At 38.3% G+C, this 12,346-nt stretch overlaps 1 protein-coding gene across 4 annotated transcripts; it reads right to left on the bottom strand.

The window, feature by feature from the left end:
- Positions 1–356: 356 nt before the first annotated feature.
- Positions 357–12,302, bottom strand: CFAP96 (cilia and flagella associated protein 96). Of its 4 annotated transcripts, none has more exons than XM_082051013.1 (9): positions 12,181–12,302; positions 11,312–11,498; positions 9,631–9,819; positions 8,376–8,595; positions 5,315–5,452; positions 5,151–5,226; positions 4,554–4,733; positions 2,405–2,577; positions 357–570 (listed from the first exon to the last, which is right to left on the bottom strand). In XM_082051013.1, exons 3-9 carry the CDS (start codon positions 9,725–9,727, stop codon positions 522–524), a joined length of 933 nt encoding a protein of 310 aa, XP_081907139.1. In that variant the 5' UTR covers positions 9,728–9,819; positions 11,312–11,498; positions 12,181–12,302; the 3' UTR covers positions 357–521. The 4 variants fall into 4 exon arrangements, with proteins under 4 accessions (XP_081907139.1, XP_081907140.1, XP_081907138.1 ...); XM_082051014.1 differs by having other exon boundaries at positions 11,381–11,498; XM_082051012.1 differs by lacking the exon at positions 11,312–11,498 and having other exon boundaries at positions 12,181–12,257.
- Positions 12,303–12,346: the final 44 nt, after the last annotated feature.

Here is a 12,346-nt window from a genome sequence, read left to right as displayed (position 1 = left end):
TAAAATAAAATAAAATGTAAGAAGGAGGCACCTGGCACGCAGGCGCACTCCCCTCCCGGCTGTCAGCGGTGATTCCGAGCAGGCAGCTGGCGCCGGCCCCTCAGTGATGGGGGAGAGGCCAAGCGGGTCCCCCCGGGGCTGTGGCAGCACAAGGGGCGGTGGGGCAGGAGTTCCTGCTGGGACAGCCCCCTCACGCCCCCTCCACCGCCCCGCGGGCTCTGTGAGGGCTGCGAGGGGGTGGCCAGGGCCGCCTCTGAGAGAGACACTGGGCGGGTGAAACGTTAATTCTCAGTGTTCGTCATTCACATTTCAAAAGTGCAGTCAAGCAACAGAGATGAAAATTTGGACTTAATAAATAAATTATCTTAAATTATTTATTATAGATTTATATTTAGAAACAAAAGATCGCACCCAGAATAATCAGACTGGATTGCCATATATACTTGAATGCCACTTTGCATGTTTTTATTTCCTTTGTTGACAGCTCACAGTCTAAAAAATGTACCCTTCACCTTTTGTATTTAATAAAATGTCAGCTGTGGATTCTTGTAGTTGTTTGAATTTAATGATCTGAAATGTAAATGAAGAGAAACGTATTAGATTTTTGTAGAATATCACTGTAAGTTACAAGAGTTTTTGTAAAAATGAAAAACTGTGGTACACCCACTCCTGCAAATAGATTTAATTACTTGGATCCTCGGGAAGTTAAATTTATTTCAATACAGCTCTGTGTGAGAACAAGAATCTACACTAGCAAAATCCAATTATAGGATTACAGTCCAAATATCAGAAGATTTCCATTGGAAAGTACATAAAGAACTGTAATTCAGTGGGGAAGCAGATGAAGTGAAAAATGTCTTACCATGTTTCTTAAAATCTGTGAGCCTCATACTTAGAGTAAATTCAGTTCACAGTTCTCATTTTATTAAACCTAGTAATAACCAACCAAAGATAAATACATTCCTTGCAATTATTAGGAAGGAAATAGTAGTGCAGAATTTGAAGCACCGGTTTTTATTTCTCTCTGTGGAATTTCTGTTGGATATGTGAGACTTTTCTCTTTAAAAACATTTTTAATGTGTCCATCATAAATGTATCAGTGAGCAGGTACTGATACTTCACAATCAGTCCCCACCTTTCAATTTTGAAACCTATTTCACATACAGTTAGGGTTTTTTCCAATAAAAACATTCCATTTGGGAACATGAATATTTATTCTGTTGATAAAACAATAATGCAAACAAATATACTGATAAGAAGGCTACTCAGGCCAAGCTACCACTCTTCTTTCCTTTTACTAGTTTAACAACACCTGTGCACAACTCATGGCAGGTTGTGTTTTCTTACATGAGTGTTGGTAGTTACTGTGCTTTTTGGTGTACTAAGAAGCTACTTTCAATTCTTTCTTATTTTCCATTAGTAATGAAAAACAAAGTGGAGTAATATATAGCTTCTGGTTCTGCCTTGTCATTGTAAATAAATCTTCAAACCATACCTGCAACTTAAAAAGTGATTACGCAAATGCCAATACATGGTGAAATAAAGGAAATAGAACAGCAATGGGTGAATAAGGGAGGTGCATATCTTGGACTTTACATATGATATGTAAAAGGTAAATCACAAATGTGAAGCAGACTCCTCTAAGACAGTTTTTCAAATTTTAATCAAGTATTTCTAAAATATTTCATGCTACTCATGGAGTATGCAAAATAATATGCTTAACTGATCTACATACAATCTTAGAAGTCTGCATTTGAAAGTGATTTCTCTAAATAACTAAAGAACAGTCTTGATTTTCTGCTTGAATTACAACAGAGCCAAAACCAGAAAATAAATTTAAGTACAAAGGTTATAGCTTAGTAAGACAAAAAAGCAAAGAATTATGTGCTTATCTATCTAGACACATACACTGTGTACTATAGATCTTGTCTAACATTGCACAGTGAGATGTTTGGAGTTAGAAATCCAATCTGAGTGCCATTGTTTCAAAAACTTCCCAGGCTTAGGGAATAACACGTTTGCCTAAGAACACGTTTGCCAGCAGAGGGAGCCAATCTTATTCCATAAACTTAATGGAAGACAAAAAACAGATTTTGTTTTTAACAGGAACTTTCCTGGTCTTTTTATATTTACCAAGTCAGAAAAGAATAAAAAACAATTTTTCAGTGACACCTGTATACCATGACCTTGAAGGTCTCTATGATATGTATAGCCTTATAACATAACCTGAATTTGCAGAAGAGAGCACGAATAAATTTTGAAAGCCAAGCACCTTATACATTTCTTACCTTTTTGTTAATAATTCATTCCTTCATTTACTCAATTATTTTAGAGAGTAATAAACAGCTGTGCTACAGACTTGTGGTAGAGAGCATACATGAAACATGAACTCAAAGGAGCTTACCTTGTGACATTCAAAGCTATTACGCTTGTAACAGGTCTGCTTTTTGGGCCAGGAGAAGGATGAAAAATTTTTCGTTCTGTACTGCTTCTGAAAGGCTGAGTTTTTTTAGTTATATAAGGTTCAGCTGAATGACTTGGGTAAGGATCAAATGTGCCTCCTTTCATGCCTCCTGGCTGAAAAAAAAAGAAAAAGACCTTTTCAAAGTGCTAATCTACAATATAATTGAGATGATTAAATATTTTTCATGCAAAAGCAAGTAAGAATACTGAATAACAGACTACATCATATTATATATTAAAAAAAAATCTTTAAGTCACAATGGAAACTTTAAGGAAAATTTTAGTTATTATTTTGATGAATTCTTAGTTTAAAATGTTCTTTTCTAAGTCTAGATTTTGAGGAAAGGATCTTGAAAATGTGACAGAAAAAGTAAAAACATAACTAACTGAAATGAGCTATGTTAAGAAGGGAATTCCAGTGTCACTATTAGTTTACTAGTACACCTCCATGTTCAGTACTGGTGCAGGGATTTTAACGTACAGCAGGGCTCAGACATTATTATCAACATGCTTTCTGACATACAGGATTGAATACAATATTGGCTTTTCCCAGAATGTTACATCCACTAGTACTACAAGAGGGGCAAATTTTAATTAAAAAACATGCAGATACCTGATTCATTCTTTGCAATCCCCTAGTACAGCTAAACCCCACAGTCTGCTGAGGCTGCATTCCTGAGAAGTGCAGCAGTAAGTGATTCAACCAACAATAAAGCAATTTTTCCTGTAAGAATTTATACAGCATAAAGTATGCAGCAGCTTGGGAAATACAGCTAATTTAAATATATGGGAAAAGCATATATGGTAGTGAAGGATGTGGTGCATGGAGCAGGATCACCAGCACCGTCAGCCAGACGAGGTGCTGAGTTGTTAGCAGCTAACATTTCTGAACAGATTTCCATTCTCAAAGATCTCAGCTGCCTCATCTATGAGGCCAAACACCCAACACACTTATTCATGTGTAAGCATTTTTGCTGTCTTTTTCTGAACAATTATATTTTCCTTGCTTTCATCATCTTCCTCAGATGAATTGATGTCAGTCAAGTCAAGGGTGAAGGACATCACAACAGGAAAACAGTGGTTAGCACAGTACTAAATGATTGACAATGGAACTCCAAAATGAAGAGCTGAAAAGTGACAGATTAAGGGGTGTTACTGTATTGAGTATCTGGAGTCACTGAAGAGAAAGATATTTATGCAGCTGAAACCCATTTCAAAGTGAAATTAAGGTTTCACCTAAGGAGAATGGCATAAACAGAGTATCTCATCTCAAAAAAAATATATCAAGATGGAATGTTTTATGGAATGGGAAAATATCCATTTAGCTTTTATGAAACAATGACACTAAACAACTGGAACTAATGAACTATATTCCTATATAACCTTCATAGTAATGCCAGGCTTTATTTCTTATGCCCTCTAAGCCCTTACACGTATATTTATTCCTACCCTTTTCCTCCTTTTCTCCTAACTACTGAGGAGTTGGCAAATTCTAAAGTGGATTCCAAATTTGTGTCTGCTGATGAACAAGCAACAGGTAACTCCTGAGTTTATTGTTCAGCCTTTCCCTGAGCAGAGGGACTAACCTGAGCTTTTCTGCTCCTTCCAGCTATCCATTCCCACAACACTTCTGGGAATTCTCTTTTAAATGCTTGTCTATATAGGCTGAGAGCAATTAGCAGGTTCAAAAATAATATGAGTGATTGACAAGATTCCAAAATAGGACAGTATTTAATTTTGCTACAGTAATCTAGTCTTACTGTCATTTATTGCGTAACCTTCTGCTTTGTATCTTTTTATGGTCTATGCAATCGATTAACTGTATGTTAACCACACTATACACAGATTTTTAAGAGAAACACTTTTTAGGCTACATGAAAGTGGTTAGCAATTGTTGTTCGGTCTAAAAAGATTCCATTGTTTTGTAAATTGAAAACAAAGTAAATGGAGTAATATCTTTTCTAATAAAAACAAGACATCATTAGCAAACCTAAGGATTTATTTCTATCTTATGTACTGCAAGCAAAGCTTTTAACAGGAAATATCTGAACACTTATCTTTTGCCTCCAGTAGCTAAAAGACAAACTAACCTTTTTAGCAGGAGAAGGTGGTATGAAAGGTGCTGCAATTAGCTTCTCTGGAAGTGGTTTCTTCAAAGGTGGCAAAGGTTTGTCACTAAAATAGGGATTCTCATCAAAATACGCCTGGGGATATAGATTTAACTTGAAAGGCCCTCCTTTAAGCAACCGTATATGTTCCTCTCGCGCTTTCTGTAAAACAAAAACTTTGAAAGAAACAATCTTGAGGATTTTTACTCTAGGTTATTCTAAGAGAATAATGGAAAGCATTGGAATTTAGTCTTGGAGAATGTTCACTCTAACTTTCTTTGCTCTTGTTTGATGATGGAGGTATTTTATATACCCACCATGTATAACTGAACATAGCTTCACTGACCAGGAAGCACAATAATCACTATGAAGGTATGGTAGGAAAATGTCAGGAAAAATGCTGTGCATTAAACATGTGTCTAACAGTATTGTATACCTGTATCTTGGGCATATACACATACATGCTTGAAAATTCTGCCTGCCTGCATCGCAGCTGCTCACACTTGGGTGGGCACAAACCACCAACTTTTAGGTTAACAGCCAATTACACTAATATATAATAAAGACAAATATTTTTACCTTTGCATTTATTCTTTCTACTTCATACCCATCAGCTGCATGAGGATATTGTTCACCTATGGTAAGGTTCGGATAACTGTAAAAACAAAATGAATTACTTAGATGTTCAAAACTCAAGAAACATTTAATAAAATACTCTGCAAGAAGGAATATTGTGAAGTTACCCATATCCAGTTCCTTTCTTTCCTGGATTAGTATAAAAATTCTTCCCAGGAGGAACGTATTTTTCTCTGCCCCTCAGTTGTGGAGTGAAGTATGGAACTGGACCTCCTATGGTTCCATAATAGGTGCCAAACCCACATCTAAAAATAGCAAATGAACACATTAATTAATGTTTTGCAAATATTTCAGGCTTTCCATATCTAGAATGCTAAACCCAAGTAAGCAGAAAACCCAAGCAATAAATACATCCCAAGAGTTAAACATAAAACCGGATAGGGTCCACTGTCCATGGCTCTACTACTACAGCAATTCCGTGTGCAGTATTATGGGCAAAAAAGAAACAAGATGACAGCAGAGATGGAGTTTTAAGGAATCGTAATAATATAAATATGCTTAATAAAGGTTGTTTTAATTTTGCACCAACAAGGTGAAGTAACAGTGGTAGAGACAGATTCACAAGCAGAGACCCAGAGGACAGGTTAAACAGGCTTGATGCTTGATGACAAGAAGACAGTCTTTCCCAGAAGTTTACAGAGAATAGTAAGTTAGTGTGATAATGGAGTGGCAGGCAACATTGGGTACCTGTCTGAAAGGGTATTTTTCTGGGAGATGTTAGGACTAGTTAGCTTTCTGTCTTGTCACAGAAGGAAAGTAAAAGGAGGCACAGCTCATATAGAAGAAACACCTCTGCCTACAAAGCTGCAGAAATTTGTAAAGGCTGTTTTTCAAAGACCACCTTGGAAAACAGTATTTGCTGACAAGCGTATGACGTGCTCTCAAAGTACATGATCATACAGTTGCTAAAGGAGAAAAGGACCAAGACAAACTAATGAAATAGCTGAATGGCAATTTGGTCCACTAAGCTGCAGCTACAGTGGTCAGAAAAAAGTCCAACCAGCCAAACCTCTGTCCCCATGTCCCAAAAACCCAAAACAACAACAACAACAAAGTAACAGGGGCTACTGTATGAGATCTGGCAACTACTCCAGATAGTCAAGGTAATCTGCTTTACCTGTACTGTCTCCAGTTATCGTGGGGAGAGAGTAAAGTGTCTCAATGAGTTCCTACTTAAAAGGGCAATGAGTATTGACATGACTAGGATGCCAAGATAACCTTGTCATCTTTGCACAGAACACTAACCTGCCTGTTCATTACCCTCTCTTTACTTAGGGACTTCACATATCCATATGTAGAAAAAAACAAGCAAACTGACAATGCACAGACAACCTTTATCTTCGTGTTACGCAGCCCTTAAGCTCATTTCATATTCTTTAAATGTCACTTTTGTGTGTAGGCTTTTTACATGTCAGTAACAAAATAAGAGACATATGAAGAAAACAAAGGCCCAGGTTTCAAGTCACATATCCAGATTACAGCAGCCTTTACATTTGCAGCCAACAACAAACATGGCTGCAACGTAAAAGGAAAGATTCCCAAGAGCTGCGTATCATTCAGGCAGCCAAGAATAATAACTCAGTGAACAGCAACAGAGCTCTGCACTAGTTCCTTAGTTATGATGGGAGTCTGTTTTGGATGTAAGAAGCATATAATCACTCTCAATAATGGCTTCAGGATTCCATTAAAAGACAACCTAACCACTTTCCCAGCCTCTGCTTTGTACTGCTCTGCCAGTACAGATTATAGGGAGGATAAAGATAATAAAAAACCTGTCTTAAAGTTCACATCTAGAAGAATTCAAAAGTCTTACAACAAGAAAAAGAGCACTAGCTGTTGCATCCACAGCCAACAAGTGCATTTGTGGAGGCAGTACATGGAAGAGAATGCATTAGCAGGTTTTCATTGTAAGCGAGACTCGCACTTTTGGACTCAGAACACAGCAAGTAAGTAAACAGGACTCTCACTGATTGACGCAAATTTGAAATCAGTGCCTAGCTGTTTCTGACAATTAAGCCTTTATAAATAATTCACTGCTATAAAGTAAATCTTTAGTTGAAAGAAAGTTTTGAACACAGGGCTCAAACATTGTCTGTCCCATCTGAAATAGCACATGAATATCCAACAGAAAGCCTACACACTATGTCTTACATTCCTATTAAAAGCTAAGATTCTTCTGTAACACACACCAGAACATACCTAATCCTTGCATCCTAACATACAGATATAAAATAAACAAGAGGTTACTCTCCAAACTTTCCGAAAGCAAAGCTGCAGAAAGATGTGACTAAATATCACCATGAGACTGCAAGAACTAGGCCCTGCACACAGACTGAATCCTCTTGTCTCATATTGCAACAAGAACAAAACAAGATTGTACAGTTATAAATGCCTAACCAGGATCTGTCTGGTTTTACATGTGAATTATAATAGTTATATGACATCAATTGAACTAGTGTAATTTTGTCATGCAATTAAAGTGGTGCAAATAGCAAAGATGTATTTATTTTAATATTATCCACATATTCCTCAGCTCTGTAACATCTTCTGATCATCTGACAGGATAATTGGTATTTTTTCTAGCAAAAAGATAATGGATATGGATTTGCTGAGAGGAAAACATTGCACATGGATAATGGCCCCTTTTCCTAATGTCTGTGCAATATATATGCCATCTCTATTTTTGAAGGCTCAGAAATGGGAGGGAGAAGATATTGTATCTGACAAGCTCCAACAGATTTCCTCCTAAAACAAAATGAAATATTCATTTGTTAATTATTCACACCCTTTCCCCATAGCCATCTTCATTTTCATTGAAAATAAAACACTAAAGGGTAAGAAAACTGCTTGCAGGGAAAAAAAAAAAAAAAAACACACAACAAAAAAAACCACAAAAAACAAACAACCACAAAAAAAACAAACAAAACCAAAACATAAACAAACAAACAAACCACACAAAAAAAATCCAGTAATTACAAGCAAGCATCAGGACCTGATTTCTACCTGCATTCAGCCTTACCTGTGTTGCTGCTCACAATTCTTTGCTCAGCACTAATGCTACATTGTATAAAACAATACTGTAGTCTCATTACAGGCTTTATAAGAAACAATCTGTGAAAACCACCTTTAGCATACAGAAATAATTTAAAACATTTTCACAACACTTACGGCCATTTGTCTCCATTACTGGGAATGAAAGCTTTGCCCAAATTTTTCTTTGCTTCTGCCAATCTATAGCGTCTCCTTAGCTGAACAGGGTCTGAGTAGGCTTCACCTTCGAAAATCCTCACAAACTCAGGATCAAAATAACCTGCCTGCAGAGCTGACATTGTTTTGGTCCCCCCAGGTAGCATCTGTCTGTTCTTGGTCGCAGCTTCATTAAAAGGGCCTTTAAAAAATAAGCACTGTAAATAACTGTTCAATGTTAAGTGCTTCTCTTAGCCTGCATTAAAAAACTAAGGTCTGGATCTGGGCAGCTCAAAGAATATACTACAGAGCATTTTACTTGTAAATCATGCTTGTAAATGGTTGTGTCTGAAAGATGATGCTTTGAGAAGGTATTTGTAGCACTTAATTTTAGTTTTCTAACCCCTGCACTTGCTTTAAGGCAATGGAGAGAGACTGGTTACTCCAGACTACAACCCACAGCTAGAGCTGATGCCTATTTACATACTACGAGTAATACTTCAGAGGAGCATCTCTCCTTCCCACTGAGCACAGCCGAGCAGAATAGATGAAGTGCCTTTGGTTGGGTTTTGAATGCCCAGCAGCTCAGTGTGGCAGAAGCATATCAGCCAGGGTTCTGGTGGACATGTTCATCACTGACACAACAACACAGAAGAAATGTCTGTATTGAGAAGCCAGGATTATTTTGCTTTATCACTTCAAAGCAGCTACTGAGGGTTAAACTTCGTAACCTTACTAATTGCAAAAAATACCTTTCTCCATGGGTATTTCAGCTAAGCAACAAGAAAAGGAGGGTACTCTTTAAAAAGACAAGATGGGGAATCTCACACAAGTCAGCTCAGAACAGAAAAAAAATTGCAACACTAATTTTAAAATACTGACAATGTAATTGCCAATAAAATAAAACCTGCTGAAAGAGCACACCAAAAACACTATTGTTTTTCACAAGGAAAATACTGGCTACTTGCAGATAATTAATATTAAAAATAAATGTATACACTAAAATATTTTATCAGCCTATTATGCATATGTATCTTTCAGTTTTACTGGATTTTTTCTTTCTTCAACATATTCATTCCAACATATCAAGCCTTTCTCTTAATAGTACAGACCTGAGCAAAAAATATGCATAAAAAAACACTTTCCTCTAGCAAATAAAAAATAAAATTAGAAAATAGTGATTCTGAAAGTAAATGGATACTAGGGCTGGTCTTTATCAGTGATTAAATGTACTTACGCATATAACTTGATACATATTTATCTCCGATGGTGACATAACTCATTTCACTGAAGAGGCCAATCCTCTCCATATCACTTTTCCCTTCCACAGGCATGGCTGGATCTGTGTGACAGTGCACTGCACTAAAAAGGGTTGAAGTATCTTTGTTTATTTGTTCTGCTGCAAAAGTCTATAAGCAGTCCACACCTGTAAACAAAAAGTTTATTTAAGTAAAATGCAAGAAATTTTGGTTAACAGTGTTAGCAATAAATATAATTTGAAGAAAGTAATCTACAATATGATTGACAGCTTTGGTGCTCATAAGACAAATGGACTATTTGGCCTTTAGACACCATTGTATCTCCTCTATTAAACAAATTCAAAACATGAGCGGAGAGAGAAAATCAAACACATTTGCAATAGAACTGGAACAACTTCTTTAATTCATATAGTTCGGGTCAAAATTTTATATCAGGTATCTTCATGAAGAGTACTAAGATGACAGGGTTTCATGGCATTAACAGCTAGTGATAAAACATGCTGAGCAGCCTCCTTCTTCATCTTGTGGGTTGCCTCTAGCAATAGTTTTCAGTCACTTTCTAATAATGGTACAGAAGGTCAGTGTATGGACAAACCTGGGGTAAAGCATAAAAGTGCAATTTTGGAAGCTCTCTAACTACTCCAAGGCCTGATCATGGTAAATATGTCCAATTTCTTCTTGTTTTTAATGCAAATGATTTATGGTAAATATTAGGTTTTCCTCATCATCGCCATCATTGGAGTCTGACAGAACTAAGGAAAATGCCTGGTCAACAAGTGTAAGGAGCTCAAGGGCTTGAATAGAGAGCAAGCTTAGTACAAGGATTACCAGGATCTGATTCCCAGGAGCAGAGATGGGAATTAGAATCAGCTAGAGGATGAACTGCCTTGAGGAGGAAAACAATGATGTATGGTAAGTTCACCAGGAATGGAAATTAAGTTCAAAGAAATTGGTTAATATGCTAGGAAAGCTACTTCTGTAAAGTCATGAAATATAAGAATTATCCAAAAATTCAAGGTTATCTGAACAAAGAGCTGAAGTATCTGTGTCCATACAGCTCAAAAGAGAGCAGGGAAGTTAAGACATTAGGGTGGAATACAGATTAAAGACAATATAGATTGAGCCCCATGTTGGTATTAACTATGGGGGCAAAGGCAAGATGGAAGAATGAAAATAACTTGAGCAGCAGAGAACTCTGAGAGATTAATATTACACATTAGCTGCACCTGGCACAGGAGCACAGAGTAGAAAAGCAGCAGCATAGCAGTTGAAATATACATAATAACATAGATTTTATGTCTCTTATTATATGGACAGGTCAGCCACATTTTGCTTATGCTCAGCACGCAGGATGAACAGCATACAGAAGTTTTAAAAAATTCGGAGCAATTTTTTTTGCAACATGCGGAGGTTCATGCAGCATAAGATGCAGCATACCTTCATTAGGTAAAGTCAGTACTGTTCTTTGATTATTGGCAAATCTACACGTTGAGTAAGGACCCAAAGGGCAGATAATAACTAATAGCACTGAGATCACAGAAACCTGACCCTTGGAAACAAACTTAAGGGTTCACTGTTATGTAGCTAGTTGGCATTAATGAGGAAGCTAGGAACAAATTATTAAAATTTATCAAATCTATTAAAAAAAAAATAATAGACCTGGCAATAAATTCCACAGTGTAATGCAAAGATTGCTGATCAACGGATTAATGGGAGGGATTTTTGGACCTCAGCAGTTCAGTGCGACTGAGGAGATGTAACAAGGTGGACGAGCCTGGCCCTGAAGCAGCAAGTATGGTGGGGCAGCAGGCAGGCTGGCACGAAGCTGGAGTGTCTCCCAAGGAATCTGTAGGAAAAGTGAGGAAATACCAACACTTTGCCACCAAGCGCTGATGCCAAATAAATTGGACTAAGTATAGCAGTGGTTGCCCAAGCTAAAGAAATCTCAACTCTGCACACTGCCCCACAGCCCAGCAGTGAGGGCAGCTGCACCACAAGGTGTGGAAGGCCAGTGAATCACAGAACAATGGAATTGTTTGGTTGGAAAAGGCCTTCAAGATCATAGAGTCCAACCGTTAACCTGACACTGCCAAGTCCACCACTAAACCAAGTCCCTAAGAACTTCATCAACGTGTCTTTTAACCAACTCCAGGGATGGTGACTCCACCACTTTCCTGGACAGCCTGTTCCAATGTCGGACAATCCCTTCTGCGAAGAAATTTTCCCCCACCTCCAACCTAAACCACCCCTGGCACAACGTGAGGCTATTTCCTCTCATTTGTTACTCGGGAGACCAACATCCTCCATGCTACAACCTCCTTTCAGGTCGCTGTAGACAGCGATAAGGTCTCAGCCTCCTTTTCTCAAGGCTAAACAGCCCCCGTTCCCTCAGCCGCTCCTCATCAGACTTGTGCTCCAGACCCCTCACCAGCCTCGTCGCCCTTCACTGCGCTCTCTCCAGCACCTCAATGTCTTTCTTGTAGTGAGGGGCCCAAAACTGAACCAAGAAGGCACTGAGCGGCTCGTACTTGCCGGAGCCGGTACCTCCCGCGCACGAGCACTGGGAGCCTCCGCTCGCCCTCCGCTGGTGCCGGTTGCTCAGGAGGTGGGAAAGTCCAACCGGCGGAGGGGGGGCAAGTCTCTCCTATTGTTCCCCCCCCGGCTCCCTGCGTTGGTACAGGCCAAGGCGATGGC

The sequence above is a fragment of the Streptopelia decaocto genome (assembly GCF_964273445.1).
Source record: "Streptopelia decaocto genome assembly, chromosome: 4".
In the NCBI taxonomy this organism is placed as follows: Eukaryota; Metazoa; Chordata; class Aves; order Columbiformes; family Columbidae; genus Streptopelia; species Streptopelia decaocto.
Note: the sequence above shows the minus strand (reverse complement) of the source record. Positions and strands in the feature narration are given on the sequence as shown.